The sequence below is a fragment of the Rhinichthys klamathensis genome, unplaced genomic scaffold (genome assembly GCF_029890125.1).
Source record: "Rhinichthys klamathensis goyatoka isolate OS25496 unplaced genomic scaffold, OSU_Roscu_1.1 h1tg000180l_1, whole genome shotgun sequence".
Lineage (NCBI taxonomy): Eukaryota > Metazoa > Chordata > Actinopteri > Cypriniformes > Leuciscidae > Rhinichthys > Rhinichthys klamathensis.
Genome location: NW_026606708.1, coordinates 1,614,974 through 1,635,414, shown reverse-complemented (window position 1 = coordinate 1,635,414; position 20,441 = coordinate 1,614,974). Strand labels below are relative to the sequence as shown.

The window sequence follows — 20,441 nt, the reverse complement described above, 5'->3', positions numbered from 1 at the left end:
GGGGTTCTCAGTCTCTGTGAGTGTATTTAATTCATTCTATACAACAAGTCAATGTGAAATGTAAAGTTGATCTCTTACTCAAATGTAAACGTGCAAGGTCTATGTTGTTGTTTATAGTTGTGAAGGCATTATCCGTGAATGACAGATGGTTAATAAAAGTGTACTATTCGATTTTTTTGAGTGTGTTAATTAATCAGCTAGAGTTTATTTCAATAATCTAATGTTAATCAGTACTGAATGTATTTACCATATGTAACTAAATATACTCAAATGTGAATTAAAAACATTAATCTATGGCTTGCAAATTATTGCTTTTTTATTTTTTTCTTACAAGACATCAACATCTAAGAGCAAGACATAACATTGTAATTTACAACTGGACTATTCTACCATTCTACTAAAAAAGCACATAAAGTTTGTGAAATATTTCCAGTGTTAGATATTATCTGAGTGAACTTATTTGACCGTTTGCATTTGCTTGAATGGTGATTTCTCAACCAGACACAAAGCATGAAACTAAATGCACAGCATAAAAGTGTTATTTCCTAAACAAGTCAGTCATTTTGAATGCATTTAAATAAATATAACAACATATTGAATTGGTCAATCATGCAAAAATGCCCTCCACCCTTATTCAGTATCCTCTAGCAACAAGTATCATCCAATAAAAAATATTCAACTTCAAATAAATATATATTACAAATAGTGAGAAGCAGCCACAGTCACACAGACATAGAAGGCAAGTAGTGTTCTTGCAGATGTTTGGTGCCATTATTACCGGTAACCCAGATATTGGAATCCATCCATATATTACTATCAAACATACATTACACACATATATTACTTTTACAATTTCATAATCTGGGTGGAACATTTGAAATTGCACTGGCCCACTGATTGAGTAATTTAACAATGAGTTTGTAAGCAACTTTGTTTTTCTGACTACAAGATAGTGGAACGTTTTCAAAGTTTATGAGGTAATATCCTCTTTAAATGTGCTTTACAGTTTATTGGTTGTTTTTTACTTTAATTAAAGCCAGTATGTAATGACTGTATCCTGAAGGTCATATTTGTGAGGTTAGTAAATGTTTACACCTGTTTATAATACTGAAATGCAGTCAAATCACTGTGGCAAGTGGAAATGCTCAGTCCTAAATCAACACTGACTACAATCTCAGTGCAACAGCAGAATGGTCAGGTACTTTAACTTTGGATCAGTGAATGAATGTAGGATTACATACAGTGACTCTAAAAAGAATTTAGACACTTAATTTCTGGGAGTGAATGCTATTGCATTAGATAACAAAATATTAAGCCATGTGGAAAATTTCAAAACAACAGACAGTTAATTAATTGTGAAAATTAACTGTCAAATATTTTTTAACTTGAATTTTGAACACTTTAAAATGATTAATTTATTTTGGAAATACATTTTTACAAAGTAATTTCCAAATATTTGGAGCCACTGTTCATGAATTAATTAGGTTGGTTAATTTTGAACACTTTAAAAGGATAAATTTATTTTGGACACATAAAAATTACAGAATTTTTACAAAGTAATTTCCAAATATATGGAGCCGCTGTTCACAAATTAATTAATCAGGTACATTTTGAGCACTGTAAAGATTTATTCATTTTCAAGTGTCCCAAAAAAATAATTACTTTTGAATATTGTAAAAATTAGATATTTTTTAATTGTCCAATAGTGTCCAAATACTTTTTGGGGCCACTGTTCATAAATTATCCTATTTAGGTACATGTTAAATGAATACATTTTCGTTTTTTAGTGTCGCAAATTCCGATTCCTTTTAAACACTGTAAAACGTGTCCAAACGGTCCAAAAGTGTCCAAATACTTTTAGGTGGCACTGCACATGAACTAACCTATGCAAGTCCATAAACTGCTCGGAACAAGGTGACGAACAGAAGATAACTGTCTTTTCCTCTCCTCCTCACTCCCCACTAGCCTTCAGTGCTTCTGTGTGTCTGCGGTTGGCGCGTTTAGGGAGGTCAGCCTGAGAGTTGCCCCCGGACGTCAGCTGCTCCCAGTAGGACTGGCAGTACTGCTGAATCAGGCGCATTTCAGGCTCCAGCAGGAGTGCTGGGGTAGGACGTGCAGGGTCCTGTTGATGGTCTTTGTGATGGCTCCTCGAAGCCTCTTCCTCCTCATCGGGGGTGGTGAGGGCTACAGCGATGTCCCGGTCCAGGATACGTAAATAGACACGAGCCAGCGTGTGTTTGAAGTTATTTTCTGTGGCCAGGCAATGGTACTGGCCTGCATCTGCTTTGGTGAGAGTTTTCAGAAGGACCCCCTGAGGAGTCTTAAGAACTTCCCCGTCTCGATTTAGCTGTAAACATAATCAGAGCAAGGTGCCGTTATAATCTGATTATACACTATTGATTAAAAGTTTGAGGTTGGCAAGATTTTTTAAATGTTTTTTAAGTCTTTCATGCTCACCAAGGCTGCATTTATTTGATTTAAAAATACAGTAAAAACAGTAATATTACAAAAATAATTGTTATAGAAATAACTTTTCTAGTTTATGCTGATTTGGTGCTCAAGAGACATTTCTTATTATCAATAGCTGTTTCCATCCACATATTTTTTTGCGCATTTTGGGATATCGCATAAAAAAAAACGCTGGATGGAAGTGCCGAGATGCGTCTAAATTTTAAAAATGCGCATTAAAAACGTACATTACGGATACATGGAAATACATTTACCAATTAAATCCCACGATGCACAACAAAAAAACTCATGTGACTTTGCCTCAACAGTGGATGTGATTGGATAACTGGACTAGCTAGAGTTAGTATCATTGCACAGCATCTCAAATGTTGGCTGATTTGAATGATTTGGTTGACATGATAGCGTTCACAAACATCAGACACCCGGAAGCAAGATGACATGACAGCGGTTATTGGGTTTCGTCATTTATGATGTATGAAAAAAAGAGCCACAGTGCTCGATTGCAGCAACTTCCATTTTTATTACAGATATTTAGCAATTTCCCAGTATTTTGTTCTCTTTACTCACAAATGTTTTTTTCAAACATTCCAATTTTGTTTACAAGTTAAATTCACTGTTATATTCACTATTTTTTATAACTAATATTTTTGTGGAAACTGTGAGACATTTTTTCAGGATTCTTTGAATAGAAATTTCAACAGTACAGCATTTATTTGAAATCAAAATCTTTTGTAACATTTTAAATGTCTTTACGGTCACAACTTTTGAACAGTAGTGTAAATTAACCAACAAAATGAAAATGTTAATATATAATAAATGTTTTATTTGGCTGGTTAGTGACTGGTGGTTTGAAATAAAGTAAAAGCATGAAATCGTACCACTTTTCGTCTTCCCTCCTTCTGGTAGAGCCATTTGATAGTGGCCTGGGGAGAGCGCGGGACGCACTCCAGAAATGTGCTGCTACCCTCCACCCCGAACTGAACTTTCTCCTTCAGTCTCCTCTCCACTAGTAGACACAGTAAAAGATTATAGTCATATGCTGAGTCCTATTACACAAATACATCAGACTGACCACATTATAATCCTGCAAGCTGATATTTGTTGATGAACTGTGTGTTTTTGTTACCTTTGGCATTGTAGCCCCGGCACTGACGCAAAGGGTCACCGTGTTTAACGTCCTGCCTTCTGCTCCTCCTGAATGAAATAATACAATGATTCTATAATTAAAGTCCACATCAATTTACTGTCCTATGAAATGGAACTCACATAAGCCCCTTATAGAAAGTTTGAATAATCTTCTCGTCATGATTCAGTTGCGAGGAGAGAAGTTAAGTATGTGCAATTTCAAAGGTTCTCTGACCTTTTGGTGGCTTGTGTAAAGGCAGAGCAGTTATCTCCATCCCAGGCACAGTAGGGGTCTCTGGCCAGACAGCAGTCCGAACAGGCCTTTCCATACACTCCACAGCGGTGCAGAGACATCTGGGTAAGACCTGCCTCAGAAGATGCGTACAGCTGTTGCTGCAAAAAAAAAAAAAGGCGAATATTGTAATGCCATACTACTGATTTCTGTAATATTTTTTATTATTATACTCCTAAAGGCTATTATATTTAGAACTCTTTTTTTATCATTTTATTTTTGTTACATTTTATTTTTTACTCTTACCCGTTTGGCGGATATGTGCATTGTTTTGACAGCAGCAGGTGTCTGTTAGTAAAAAGGAATAGAAAAGCATACTTCATTATATTTGTATGTTTTATTATGTAATTTAATTTTATTATGTAAATGTATTTATTTATTTTAATATAACATTAAAATTCTGATATATTTACCCTGAAAACTTCCACTTCCTCTAAAGTGAGCTCTTCCATTGTGGTGGGATCCTTGGGCAGGACTATAACTTTTTGGACCGTACCATGATCTGTGGGGTGACAAAAAAGTGATACAGTTTACACAATGTTTATCAGAATCTGCATCCTACATTTAATTTCTAAAATTAATAGGGTAAATTTTTATTAGGGAGGGCTGCACAATATATTGAAATTATCGAAATATCGCAAATGTATATATCGTGATATCCATATCGTAACGGCTTGCAATAACTGGGGTCATGAACAAAAGACAGAGAAAATCACTCGCTGCTCTTGGCTGAATATCTTTTCTCGCTTTAATAAGAATCTGTATACATTTCATTCATACAGTGAAAACTAAGCAGTGTTTTATTTTTACATTTGATTATTCAGTTTATGTTGTTAAATAAACTGAATGTAGGATAACCTGAACCCCTAAACCCAGTGCTTTACACTGATGTTAAAATAACACTTCTTATGCTACAGTAAAACACTGATGGTCACTTTCAGAAGTTGTAGGGATGTTTTCTTGTCACAAAAAGAATGTGAAACACGCATGTAGGTTACATAATAGATCATTTAAGTTTATTTTACACACTTTAAGCATTATCGTATCGCATATCGCATTATTAGTTATCGCATTTTTCTTCAATATCGTGCAGCCCTAATTTTTATCTCATGCCGACTTTAACAACTAGGCTGTACACTATTCCAAGTTTTACGGATTCAAGAAACTTGACTAATTTCAGCAAATCAGAGGATGCCAGTCTCACCCGTTCCCAGAAAGAGAACCTCATATCGGCCATCCACAGCATCCACCTGGTCCACTGCAATAGTAGTAAAGCGATAGTCTACACCAGAGCGCACCACCAGAGGGCGCTTGTGAATGGGATACACAGGGTAGTACATGAGAGGATGAGCACGAATGAAGTTAACCGCTTCATCTGATAACTCTTTTGTGGACTGAAGACCCGGTGTGAATGTGCCTCCCGGACACTAATGCGGGAAACAGATGGAGAGTCAGTCAGATAAATGTACACCCATGTAGCCTCAGCAATAAAAGATATCATAGGCACTGTAAGATGGATGATAAGCAGCATAAAAGCACATTATGCTATTACAAAAAATTGGGGTGAAATGACCAAATGTTCATGATGCTTGAGAGAAAAATTGACTGAAACTCACCGTTCCCGGACGAGGATAGGGAATCTTCCCTGTGTATGTAGTCCATTGGTAGTTGTGTCCGTGTTTATGGGCGAAAGGGCCATTAAAGACATTTCGGATATCAGCCATTGAGTAGACACACACGGCTGAGCCTTTAAACACAGAGCTAAGAGACAAAAACAAGACAGATGACTAAAATATCACAGATCCAGAAACAAACAATTTATCAAAGTGGAAGAAAACAGATTGGGGGGTTAAAACACAAAAAGAAGAGTATAAAAAAGTCAGAAATTACTATTATTTGACATTATCACTGCTCCAAATATGCCTACTTCCGTACTATATAATAGGCAAAAAAAAAAAACAGTATGCGAGCAGTATGTCCGAATTAATAGTATTCATATGACTACTTGCGGCGAGATTCGCGAGAAGTGTGCGTTCGATGGACACTTTACTATCCCATGAGGTCACGGGAGAGGATTTGTGAATGGAGGTGAAGCGACGCAACTGACGCTGTTGGTCACATGACAATGACAACATGGCGGATGTAGTACATCCAAATTTCATTCACATTATACACGTTCATACTATATAAAACATACTTTTTAATGGTCGTGAAGTAAGTTTAAAGCCTAATGTATTACCTACAATACAATATGCGATTTTGGACGCAGCATATATGTTGATCTGAAAATATATAGAAGAAGATGTATAGATGTATATATGAAAAAGCAGGTGTGTACCCAGAAGTTGAGAAGACGCCATATACCACAGGGTTTCGTTCATCCTGGGCAGGTTGGATAAACACATCCCCTGGAGTGGAGGAGAAAAGCATTTAAAAAATGTGTCAATACTCAGACATCTCTGGAAATACAACAGCATTTACTATATCGGAAATACTTTAACACCACTAGACGGCACAATAATCTCAAAACGGCTATGCAACACATCACAAATTGCAAAACTACTATTAAATAAACTTGGAAAGAAAACAGCACTCACTCAGTTCATCAAAGAAGGTTTCCACCCCATCATCTCCCATAACAGAGCACACCAGCCTGGCCTTCAGAAAAGTCGTCCATTTGTTCACGAGAGACTTCTGTCCGCCCTCATCATTCTGTGATGAAACACACACAGCTGTTTATTGACTGACTGAACTGTGAACTGCTTCCTGTGCACCTGCGGTCTCTGGTTACGTGAAGCAGGATATTGCTCACCAGGCACACGCGGCCCACTCTGGCCAACACACTTGGGCTCGCTCCTCCCCCCGAGTCCAGACTCTTCTCACGGAAGAAGAAATAGAGCTTGTCGTCGTTCTTCTCTGAGCTGTCAGGAATCTGTTTCATGTGAACAAATACAGGTTCTAGGAAATAAACAGAGTGTGCATGTCACATCCATCCAAATATTTAATGGAAAACTAAAACAGCTGAGCAAATATTTATTGTCAATCTAATTAAAAAGACATCTGCCAATTCAAATATGAACAGCAGAGCTATTTACCATTCAGCCACCTAGAGTCATACTGCTCTGATCTCACAGCTGGACGGCTCCCCATGGTCCTGAAGATGCCTGGATCACTGCTCATGAAGTCCACCGGCACTCCTGCATACAGGTTTCCATCTAGGTGTAGGAGAGGTGATAAATGAATTCATGAGTGCAAGTGAAAGCACAATGTTTCAGATGATTTGGGAAGTTTGGTGATCTGTTTACACATTAGACAGGATATGTAACCTTTGATAAGTTGAACATCACTGAACATCAGATAGGGATAAATTGGAGACTCCCATATTTACCAGCATGGCTTTTAGTAAAATAAGCTTATGGTAAATTAAATTGTATTATATTGAATTATTATATTTGTGGTGTCATGTTGTGGCCATTATGTGAACTGCACTCCAATATAAAGTATTGTAGTAAGGATACCACAATATTCTTTATAAATACATGGGCTAGACTGAATTGATGTCACAAAGCATTTTATTTAGTAATCGTTAAATTACGTAGTAACTACTAAGCCAAAACCTTATCGCAGTCAAATATATCTATTATGACCTGAATCAGCAATGTAAGCAAATGTAAAATGTAAATATCAGTAAGGATTCTGATGTTATCATTCTGTTATTGTTCTGTTATATGTTATGATTCTGTAATGTTATATGTTGTGAGTTTTGTGCTGTTATGTTCTGTTATTTTGTGATCCTGTTATGATTTGGTTATGTTATGATTCTATTATGTTAAGTTAAGATTCTGTTCTGTTTTGATGTTATGATTCTTTTACACTGTTATGTTACAATTCTGTTAAGTTCTGATGTTATCAATCTGTTATGTTATAATTATTTTATGCTATATTATGTTCTGGTATGTTACGATATATTATGATGTTATGATTATGTTATGATTCAGTTGTGTTATGTAATGATATGGCATGTTATATGTTATGATTGTTATGTTCTGCTATTTTGAGGATTGTTTGATACAATGACAGATGACAACAGTTACTACAGTAAGATTGGCTATTAATGTGCTTACTGATGGATCAATTACATAAAATCTAAAGTAATATAGCATCTTCATTAATCGTTTCTTACTAATCAGGGCTGCGACATTCTCCTGGTTTGGATCGTAAGAGCATTTTCCCTTCCCAGAGTCCACATAACCAGGAACCAGCCTGAAAAGGTAGTCCTGTGGACATCAGAGCAGCGAGAGCATTTGGTTTTTGTCACTGCAGATTGTGTGTATATATACGAGCACAGTGCATTTATGTCTATGTGTACCTCAGCTCTCCAGCCTCTGTTGATGAAAGTGCAGATGGGTTTATAAGCTCCTGTGCCGCAGGTGTACAGGTGAGTCCTGTTCCACGGCTCAATCAGACGCACAAAGTTAGCACATTCTCCCTGAAAAAACACACACACAACTGTTAAAGAGATATTGGTCAAATCAAGAGTCTTGCATTCTATTTAGTGATTCAGGTACTAGGATGGTTTGATTAAAATAACTGATGTAAACTGAACTCACATGCCTGCCTTTCCCAGTCATCTGACACTCTCCCTTTCTCTGAGCTGGAGCTGGCCAGTGGATCTACAGACATAAAACACCCACAGCATAATGACAAGAATTCACTTCTTTTGGGGTCAGTGTTCGGGTGACAATTGCTTCATGTTATTTTGTTGTGAATGGATTTGATCCCTTACAATGAGAGGCTCTTTGTTGATGTTTTGCATGTCCAGAGAAACCAGATATTCGCGGCTGCCCAGGTACAACCGCCCCTGGTCTGGGTCAACGTGCAAGATCCGGTAGTCACTGGTGTTGAAGGAGAAACTGAAAGGCCTTGCTGTCCGAGTGTCCATCAATTCTGATGAATGACAAAAGAGAAGCATAGGAAATAAAATGATGAATCATGTCTATATAACTTTTAAAACTAACCTTTATTTTATTACATTTAAAAATGTAGGCCTAATTTATTTATGAAGTTTTAGCAGCCATTACTCCAGTGTTCAGTGTCATTCTAATATGCAGATTTGGTGCTCAAGAAACATTTTTATTATTATCACAGTTGAAAGCGGTTATACGTTTTTTTTCAGGATTCAGGAAAGTTCATATATATATATATATATATATAGTATCAATTATTTTGTTTTAAAGTGACTCAACGTAATAATAGCCACTTAAATAATAATATTAATAATATTAATAATTATGCTTAATTAGAATACTTTTGGTGTCAATAATGTGTTTTTGGGCCTTATTGTGAGACAGTAAAGGTACTTCAGACAGAAAGGGTGAGAAACTGCTCAATAAATGTCCTACTATAATAGTGTTTCATCTATAGGGGGTGCTCTTAACTCTCTCTTCAAGCATCTGCTATCTGAAATCCACACGCTCTCACTAAACACAGTTCTGTGGGCATTTCCTTTTTCCAGATGAAAACGTTAAAATAAAAATCTTGTAGTAGCAGTGTTCTGGGCCACCCCTCTTCAGCGAGCTCTTCTTGAAGGTGGAAGGAAGAGCCGAGAAGTTGGTGGCTCTTGGGAGCAAACTGCACTTAACACAGTTCCAGAAACATTTCCTGAGTACCAGCGAATAGAAAAACACGTCCACATGTGGGCCAAGTATTCAGTCTCAAAGGCAAAGATTAAAATAAAGAAATTCAGCGGAGTTAAAATGAACCGTTTACTCAGACATTCGTGCAGGCTGTCACAGGACTTCAAAAGAACGCCAGACCCTGATGCAAGTATTGCAGTTAATGTTGTGTGAATGTTTAACTGCGTAGACTTGTGTCGGTTATGAATTATGATTAGATGATTTCAGGCCTGAAAGAGACGTCAGCATCTAATAATAAAAGATTTTTCCAAAACTGAAATACTGTCATAAATTCCTCACTCTCCTCACTCAGGATGAATATAAACACAGTTAAAACAAACTGTTCTTTTCTATTTGTTCCCCTGTGCAGGATCAATCTGACACACACAGACACAGACACAGACACACACACACACACACACACACAGACACAGACACAGACACAGACACACACACACACACACACACACACACTCCTTGAGGATGAAGTCCTGTAGCTCTTTCACAAGCTACATTCATAGATGACTAATTATGCATTTGATCCTGACTAGATTCATCCACATCATGAACTTCGTTATACTAAACTGTTATGCAATACACTACCATTCAAAAGTTTGGGGGTCAGGAAGATTTTATTTATTTTTTAAAGAATTTATTTCTATTCAGCAAGAATGCATTAAAATGACATTGAAATTGACATTTTCCATTTTAAGTAAAATTTCTTTTGACTTTTCTATTCATCAAAGAATCCTCAATAAATGTATCACGGTCCAACAAAAATATTAAGCAGTAAAATATTAATATTATTGTCTCTACTAGGTGTCAGTCAGATTACAATCAGTATATAAAATATGTTATTCCTGAGAGATTTGTTTTCTCACCTAACAGAGCAAGTATAAAAGCATATTATCTTTTGGAGGGTTAAAAAGTGTGTCTGATGAGCTTTTAAGGGCTGAATATTTCAAGCACTGACCTACTGGGTCGCAGTGCCTGTAAATGTTCTGAGCATTCCATTAGCTTAATACAAGCTCACTTACATTGCAGTGTAAGGCTGCCTTTAACTGGCACAAACCAAAACTTGAAATTACAAAAGGGGAATCAATTTGACATTGAGTTTTGTCATCCTTCCCTTGGACGATCATCCGTACGGATGTTTGTACACCCACGGAAATGTTTAGGCACAGGAAATGTGGGCATTTTGATGGCGACTTTAATGTTGTAAAAGTAAATATATGTTTAAGTGTGTCTCTGTGAGTGTGTGTTTACAGGATGCTCTGGAGAGGGTGCTAAAATAACCGCTAATGATCGGATATCTGTTGGACACGGAACTGGGTGGGCAAAAGGGAAAGAGTTTGTGTACAATCCTGTTCCCCTCTCTTCCCTTTACCGTCAGGAAAGAACACCGGACACGCCACCACTGCCAAACCTGCAGTGGACCAAAGTGGACACAGCACAGAGTTCATAACAATCACGGGTGAAAGACGCTGGTACAAAGGTGAGGCACGTAAAGTCTAGTGATACAACATCCTGCAGGAAGTCTTTGTTGTGAGAGGAATTCAACAGGGACTCAATACAGGGACTCTCTTGTGTACTTTCAAATAGATGTGAGTCTCAAAATATAACTAAACATAATACAAAATATAACTAAACATAATACAAATTAAACATTTTATGAGATAAAAACTTATAACTTAAAATATTTTATTAAAATTATGAACATTTTATTTGCTTAAGTAAATTATTCAAATTTCTATCAATATTATGTAAAAATATACACTCACCTAAAGGATTATTAGGAACACCTGTTCAATTTCTCATGAATGCAATTATCTAATCAACCAATCACATGGCAGTTGCTTCAATGCATTTAGGGGTGTGGCATGACACCTGGTCAAGACAATCTCCTGAACTCCAAACTGAATGTCAGAATGGGAAAGAAAGGTGATTTAAGCAATTTTGAGCGTGGCATGGTTGCTGGTGCCAGACGGGCCGGTCTGAGTATTTCACAATCTACTCAGTTACTGGGATTTTCACGCACAACCATTTCTAGGGTTTACGAAGAATGGTGTGAAAAGGGAAAAACATCCAGTATGCGGCAGTCCTGTGGGCGAAAATGCCTTGTTGATGCTAGAGGTCAGAGGAGATAGATTACCACTGTGCAGGCTGGTGGTGGTGGTTTATTGGTGTGAGGGATGTTTTCGTGGCACACTTTAGGCCCCTTAGTGCCAATTGGGCATCGTTTAAATGCCACGGCCTACCTGAGCATTGTTTCTGACCATGTCCATCCCTTTATGGCCACCATGTACCCATCCTCTGATGGCTACTTCCAGCAGGATAATGCACCATGTCACAAAGCTCGAATCATTTCAAATTGGTTTCTTGAACATGACAATGAGTTCACTGTACTAAAATGGCCCCGACAAGTCACCAGATCTCAACCCAATAGAGCATCTTTGGGATGTGGTGGAACGGGAGCTTCGTGCCCTGGATGTGCATCCCACAAATCTCCATCAACTGCAAGATGCTATCCTATCAATATGGGCCAACATTTCTAAAGAATGCTTTCAGCACCTTGTTGAATCAATGCCACGTAGAATTAAGGCAGTTCTGAAGGCGAAAGGGGGTCAAACACAGTATTAGTATGGTGTTCCTAATAATCCTTTAGGTGAGTGTATATTTTAAATATTTGTATAAATGTTCATACAATATTATATATTATAATATTATATTATATTAAAATAATATTTCAAAGTTAGTTACTCAGCACACAATAGCATAATATCTTTAAATTATAATAATTATAAGTAATTTTCAATAATTAATTATTTAATCAGCGTATCATAATCTGAATAAATTATTAAATTGATTGACAGCCGTAGTAAAATGCAATATCATAAGGTAAGGTTACACACTGGACGCACTAGGGACATTATAGAATATCACGTTCCTCTTTCACTCTTTCTGCCAGTTTCTCATAGGCTCTAATTGGGTACACTTTCTAGAGTTACACAAAGACCTTCCCTCATCTGCAGGCGCCTCCGAAACAAAGACCATCCCGCTGGCAAACAATGAACAATCCATCTCAGATAACAGCAGAAAATAGAGAGGCCAATGAGACAAGTGGATTTTTCCGCCCAGCTATCCTGGATGTGAAGGAGAGGGTGGAGTCAAGGGTGAGAGGGGGATCTTTCCTGGCGGGAGCAAAATACATGGCAAATGAGGAAAATGGCCACGCAGAAATGGACTGGATCAGAGCCAAAGAGTTTCAGTGGAATTACAGGGACGGGTGATGAAAGACAAGACAAAGCTAACAATAGCTAGAACCAAATTACTGAGGGCGTATAATTCAGCCCGGTCATCTCTTCAATTAGGTTTCATCAGGGCACAAGCAGGAGGAATATGAGCCCGGGGCAATTGGAAATATGAAACATGAGGTGATTGATATATGAAACAGCTTTTCTTTTTTCATTAATCCTGTTAACATCCTTATGAATTTCCTTCAAGGCACTTTTAACCCACATCTTGATTGGATTGTTTGTGAAGAACAGGAAGGTCAATTGAATTCTCAAAATCTCAAGGGTCACTAAGAATTGAGGCATAGATTCACCCTAAAATAGAAGAACCTCTATTTACTGGTTATGAGGCAATTAATGTTTTCTTATTGTCAGTTGTCCATAACCATCATCAGACCATTTCACGTCCCACCTCATGTTTTCCTGTGACAAAACGAGGGATGCAACAATAATAAAAGTTAATGCATTCTAGTTAATAACCAATAAATAACCATCATACATTTTTTTACTATTTTGTCTAATTTTAAAAAATAAAATACTAAAACTGATTGTTTTAGTACAAGTAGAAAATAAATAAATAAATAAATAAAAAGAATACATGTAAAAATGTTTTTAAAGATTAACTTTGAGTGTTAGATGCTACCAAAGGTCATCTAAATATAAAAAAGTTGAATTAGTGTTTAATATCGACTGATGCCAACAAATTATATTATTTAAATAAATGATTTTAAAAACAAATTGGTTAACCAATTAACCAATATGGTGCCAATATTTTGTTCCTTACAAAGAATAAAATGAGATGAGATGAAAATGAGATGAGCAGTTTAAAACAAAACATTTGTAAATTCTAGAAGGTTCACTAGAAGAGATAAATTGGTCTGTTTCCAAGCTCGAGTCCAAGTAGAATGTAAACAGGTCTCGACACAGCTCTTGTTCTTTGAGTTTACACACAGCAAGTTTTATGAGGAAAATTATTCCAGAAATATCTTTGTCAAAATTGCCAAATGACCTAAAAACAACTTTAGAATATTCAAAGAAAGCCCAACAATGGTAGCTCTGAGTGCTAACTTGAGTCAAGTCAGCTTTTTATGTAGGTCATAGTTATTGTACCATAGCAAAGAATGAGGCCCCACAGAAATGGCAAACTAAAATAGAATGACTTGGGGAAAATGTGGCTATTGGAAAAGGTTGTTTACAGTCCGGCTGGTAAAACACAAACAAATCCGAATTTGTGCTTATATTCTAGGTTGCTGTATTTTGATGTTCACCGCTGTTTTTTTACTTTCCAAACACTCATGTGCAGGGTTATAATCCCACATACATGAGAGACGGGCCGCTCTATCATCTTTGGGGTAATTATGTGGCACAGTGGTATTCGCCTCTCCACATTCAGCTTATTCAGAAAGAAACATTATATGAAAAGATTCCTCTTAAGTGATTCACACTTTAAATTCCTGTTTACATCAGGCATGTGTGTTAAGCAGCCCATAGTTCAACCTGCTCCCAAATTTTAATTAGAGGGGCTGTGTTACATGTGGATATACATGTATGTATTAGTTGTACTAATGTGTGTGTATGAAGTGACTGCATGAATGTGTATGTGTTTGTCAAGAACAGGGGTGACAGTTAGCTTGACAGCTGACAATGACTATAATTGTTCAAAATGACTTTGATTTTGACCTTATACTGTATACGCTTTGAAGACGTACAATTATCAGACGAGGATGGTGGGAAAGAGTCTGTGGGAATATCCCTCATAACTTCTCCACAACAAGGCATTTGTGTCAGATTCTCCTTAAAGAGAAAGATACTAAAAGACCAAAATGAATAAATGAGAATAGCAAACAAGGAAAAGATGAACCGATGTAAAAGGAACTCCAAACCTTACATAAGGAGTTACAGCACTGGTTCTTGTGACATCTATACCTGCCATTAGATTGTATAATATCAACATATCCAGTATGAAATTAATAAGGGATGATCACTAGAATGTTCTTAACCCAAATGTAATTTTATTTTCTCTAAAAACAATGACTTGTGAATTATGACCCCTAAAACCACCTGTCCTCAGATTCAGTACTTATTATATTTAAATATGTATTAACTCAAGTCAAATATAAATGTATGTTAAAGTATATTTATGTAAAGAAAGTAATAAATGTACTTTTAAAGTCTTGTACATTTATAAGGTTTCCCTATTTCTATAAACACTGTGATTTCACTGTTATTTTTAATAAAAATTGCTTAAACATGACTACTGCATTTAATATAAAACATCCTTTTGAAACCGTCCTGTAGGCTCAATTCATTCTTAATCAAAGATTTGACAGCAATAAATCTTATCTATTTAGCTATAATAAATATTTGAAATTAAAATACACATTATTTTTGTATCTGACTGTGCTGACAAATACTGAATGATATCAAAGCTAATGTTTGAAATCTAGGAAATGACAAATATTACTATGAGCTCTTGAATTTTTGAACAATAAACAATAATATACAGGAATCGGTGGTTCTCTGGAATATGCTCAGTTGAGGACACATGTACCACACCTCAACCGTGCTGATAACATCCACCATTTGTTTTCAGCCGAGAACTGGAAAGGAAACTATCCAAACACATTTATTATGTGTGTGTGTGTGTGTGTGTGTGTGTGTGTGTGTGTGTGTGTGTGTGTGTGTGTGTGTGTGTATATATATATATATATAATTAGCAATATTTTGGGAATAAAAGTGTTCTTTCAAACTAAATCGAACAAAAACTACATACATCCAAGAACATCCTCAACTGGATACATGATTCATACATAAAATAAATGTTTTAGGGTTTTTTTTATCTAAAAAGGTGCATCCTAATTCGCATACTTATGCATACTATTCTATGTTGTTTTGTAGTATAAATAGTCCCAAATAAATTGCAACAGTAAGAAGTGCTCTTCAAATACCCAGATGATGCACTTATTTTCCCGAAAAAACAAACACTGTCTCATTTCGAAGACTGCACCCTCCGGAGGTCGCATTTGTCAGACGCATACATCATTGCGGCTGCTTCATTTCAAAAAAGTAACCATTACAATCCAAAGCATAAAGACATTACAACAATTTCTGATTCACAAGGAATAACGGTCAATTTTATAATAGTTACTTTTCTGAAATGAGACATCCTTGATGACGTATGCAAGCGACAAATGCGACCTCCAGAGGGCACAGCCTTTGAAATGAGACACAGCTAAAGTGTGGAATGCTGTACACTTCATGCCCTCAACTGTCGCAGCTATAATTACGTAGTTGAGGGGGAGGGACTATCAAACTTGTCATCTAAATCACTAAACGGTAAAGTACATTGTGCGTAGTTTAAGTGCATAGTATGTCATGTGGGACAAAATTAAATGTTTTCTTCAAGAGGTAGGGTGTGGGTTATGGTTAGTCTATAGCATACTGCATATAACTAGCTTTATATAACAACAATAGGAGTCTGGTATGTCTTCATTTAGATTAAGTGTGTATGTGTGTGTGTGTGTGTATGCATGAGCATGTGGGTATATGCAAAAGAGAAAGAGATAGGCTGAGTATGCATAGACAGGTAATGAATAAGGTTTGCGCTCACCTTTAAAAGCCAGGTGCACTCTGGGAGCGGAGCGATGTGTGCAGGCCACTTCAAACACAAACAAAGCCCACAGCAACAGGAGGAGTCTTGTTTCCATAACTCTCATGGTTAGACCCAATTTGCAGGCAACCTATACAAACCCACACAAAAGAAAGAAAATAAAACAAGGTGGACATAGAAAGAAAAGCACAAGAGAGACTAAATTTATCATTGATTTCGACAAAGGAACAGGCTGAAATGACAAAGGAAGAAGGACAAGAGGAGGGGAAAAAACAGCTTGGAAATAAATGAGAGGATGAAGAGAGACGGAGACAGTTCGATTTAGATAGACAACAGAAGGAACAGAAAGCAAACATGACTACGTACTACACTGTTGTAAATTTAGCCTGGAGTTTTAACACAGACAAATCCCAGCCTGTCACACCTTCCTTTATTCAACTCCATGGAAAGACAAAGGTTTCAGGCCTGCATTAGAGGGTCAGCATTTATGATACATGGTGTCAGTTTTATTTTAGGAAAAACAGGTGCCGTTAATCAACTTTATCCACCCAGTGCAACTGCATAGGGCTGTTTTTCAAAAGCATTGTGAGCTGAGTTGATTGTTTGAGTTTGCAGCAGAAGTCACAGAACAGAGCGAAATGTTATCATTTCATATAAAATAGATGAGTAAACTGGTAAATAAACACGACTGAAAACATAATTTCATTGATATGACAACTGAATACAATAGATTTCATAAATAAGGATTCGTACACATTTGTACATCTGTAAAGTTGTTCATACATGAATAATTTACGTTTAGTGGTGTCAATACTGTACGTATCAGTTTCTATGGAAAAGTAAGTACATGTATGTGTGGTAGAACCACACTTTACATAAAGATAAGATACGAATGAGTTCAAGTTTAATTATTAAATGTTCTCTTTTAATGAGCCTTTTTTTCATTATATCAGTTGTCAACCTGACATTTTTAACTTAATGCTCTTCCAAAAAAATAAAATTGTAATTCATTAGTGAATTCCCATTATTGTATGTATGAACTGCATGTTTTATGTACTTCAGAATAAATTAATAGATAAGCCAAAAAACAAAAATGTGGCCATCATTGACCCAAAAATCACTGCTTGTGAAAAAGAGCTTATGATGCCAAGCTGGAGGTGGCAAATCAGTCCAAGCTGCTGCAAAGCCCCGTCACGCTGCTCATTGTTTTAACTTGGAAGATCTCGCTGGAGTCCAGGGCTGCAACTGCTGCCTCTTTTAGATCAGTTTCCATCAGGCACTGATCCTGGGCTCCTGTTTATGACATCATCAGCTGGCCGGTGATGTATGGGGGTGATGTCAGCACAGCAGGCACTAGCATACTTGGGATTTGCCTGTCCATGCGTTCTCTTCATCGGAGATGCATGATTAAATCAGCTATGTCAACTTACATATTTTTATTAGCACTTATAATCACTGCACCTGTGTGTACACCACAGATTTGCCCTCAGCACTTTGTGTGTTTTGCCAAAAGTACATTTAGAGGCAAAAGTTTTGACACTAGGCAACTCGCTTAATCCTTTTCCACAAACTCACACGTGCACAAACAAACACAAACACAAACACCGGTCCAGGCTCTGCCATCTGTCACTGGTTCAAATTCACATTCAAAGTGCGTCTAGGGGCTTGTCCAGGAATGTACTACATGTCGAAACTACAAGATGACAGAGAGAGAGTGAGAGAGAACCGTAGACTACACAAAAAAGTTGGTAAATGAGAGCGGATAGTAAAAAAAGGCTATGAAGATAGTTATCTCTCTGTAAGTTCATGTAGATGTGTATCATGGCTCTGTAGACATCAGATTGGGATCATAGTTGCTGTGGTAGCATTAGACAAGAGCAAAGAATTATTGGTCTGAAAGCTTCAAACGCACATTTGTGATCTCGGGTGCACCCGTGAGGGGTTACAAAAACCAACAAATAATTGATATCATCTTTTCCAGCTCAAAGCGTCCTCACTTTTGAACCTGATTTCAAAAATCCTCTGATGTTTTACTGTGTTTCACTGGCTCTTGATGAAACTCACACCGTGCAAGATCAGATTTGTTTTATGTCTCCTCTCCTTCACATATTCACCATCAGTCACTCAGGTGTTCTTACATGTTGGTTCTGGCACTGGTTTGAGGTGAAAGAGTAGGAAGCACACACACACACACACACACACACAGAGCCATTGCTAAACATCTAACCAAACTAGATAGATAGATAGATAGATAGATAGATAGATAGATAGATAGATAGATAGATAGATAGATAGATAGATAGATAGATAGATAGATAGATAGATAGATATGCCTAAATCTCTCAAGTAAACTGTTAAGCGGGACATTTGCTGTTTTAAATTTTCAGTGGAACTTCACAGGTGTAAACTGTTATACTTTCTTGTTAGCATGAATTATGTATCAGTCGTTCTCTGCCGGAATGGCCAGAATATGAATTATGGATGCACAAGCGCAATCTATGACGTCCATTAAATCCAACTCCAACGTGTCCATTTTTGCCCCTTTTTTTTTGTGAATGACAAAATGTCAGACCGCTGTATCACTCTTTCTTAACATTCAAATATATAACTTGAGGTAAACACAAAAAGAGTATTATGTATAAAATAGCCTACATAAAAATTGTAGGGTGATGTCAGATGTTGGGGTGCAAAACTATTAAACAGTTGCCATATATATTATTTGACAATTATCAACAGATTTGATAGGCTTAGTTTTAGACAAATCATTTTGCTCTGTAATGTTAATTGCTGGTTTTCAAATATTGGAAACTTTTACAATTATGATATCATGAGTTGTTTGATTATCTCTATATAAAAAAAAAAGAGTATCTGCAAAATAAATTAATTATTTTAGGCAAATCTTTATGACCTTAATATGTTCAAGGGATATTTGGTTCCTTTCATTAAAACTGTTCATATAATATTGAAAGAATTAAGGCCAAGCTTGGATATGCCATACTCTATGACTAAACTCACAGAAAAAACATCTGGAACAAGTGCGTAGGCAATAGGTTAGCCTGATATTTTATTTACGAAAAAGGTTCATACTAACCTGAATTCAATGTATTCTAATCCCCAACCCCTAAATCATTAATATATATTTTTTAGGCAAACGTGTCTGATTATATTTCCTTATTCTGTATGTAGTTTATCTATAACACTGATTTAAATGGATATTTAAAAGTAACGTTAGTAGCCAATTTCAATATTTTAACATATAATCTGGTAAACGACATTATAGATGACTGTAAAAATGTAAACAATTAACGTTAGGTAAGTAAGATGAAAATTCGGCATGTTCGCACAATTAGCAACTGACGTAGGCTATTTGACAACCAATGACAAAACTAACAAAAACTTTAATATTTCCATCCTTACCAGCGAATTCCAGGGCAACAGCAGCTCTGACTGTGAAGTTTAAATATGAGAATATCGTATATTCACCTGATTCGCTGGTCTTATGGCTCAGTCGGTCTGTTGCTCCGTGTGTAGCCTATTTGGTGTCTTGAAGATCAGGTGAGATGTTAATCGTTACATTCCTTACAGTCTCTGTGAGCACAGCTCGTGCCTTAAACTCTGAAATCCGTCCAAAACCTTTTCAGAAAATCACAAGAGCTTGTATAGCTCTAGCTTTTAGAATTCCCACTTTTGGGGCGTGTCAGTGAGCCCGAAAAACGGAGGTAAAAGTTGCAGTTTGTGCACGCAATTCCTCAGGATACTTCTAAGCTGTTATCTGGACAGTTGAGGAGATAAAGGCAACACACGCCCAGATGTGTTTTGCTTTTTTTCGTGACAATATCTCCAGCGTTTGCCAGTTTGAATACAAAACAGAAGATGTGTTCGTCGTCTTGTCACGTAAGCTTCACGCTGCACGGCGTCGTGTTGAAAGTGTGCGCGGTGGCAGGTGTTTGGTTTATTCGGCCGGTGAAGTGTCACAC

The 20,441-nt window shown here is 36.8% G+C and overlaps 2 protein-coding genes across 2 annotated transcripts in view; one reads left to right on the top strand and one right to left on the bottom strand.

The window, feature by feature from the left end:
• The window catches only part of tmem9 (transmembrane protein 9), a 196,674-nt gene that overhangs the window by 99,999 nt on the left and 76,234 nt on the right, over positions 1-20,441 (top strand). The window lies entirely within an intron of this gene.
• On the bottom strand, positions 1,439-16,607 carry sema3ga (sema domain, immunoglobulin domain (Ig), short basic domain, secreted, (semaphorin) 3Ga). Its single transcript, XM_056260916.1, has 17 exons — positions 16,465-16,607; positions 8,673-8,833; positions 8,497-8,559; positions 8,256-8,375; positions 8,070-8,163; positions 6,982-7,101; positions 6,699-6,844; positions 6,484-6,598; positions 6,225-6,294; positions 5,503-5,647; positions 5,091-5,313; positions 4,300-4,388; positions 4,133-4,174; positions 3,830-3,987; positions 3,596-3,663; positions 3,348-3,475; positions 1,439-2,347 (listed from the first exon to the last, which is right to left on the bottom strand). The coding sequence occupies exons 1-17, from the start codon at positions 16,568-16,570 to the stop codon at positions 1,952-1,954; spliced, it is 2,244 nt and encodes a 747-aa protein (XP_056116891.1). The 5' UTR covers positions 16,571-16,607; the 3' UTR covers positions 1,439-1,951.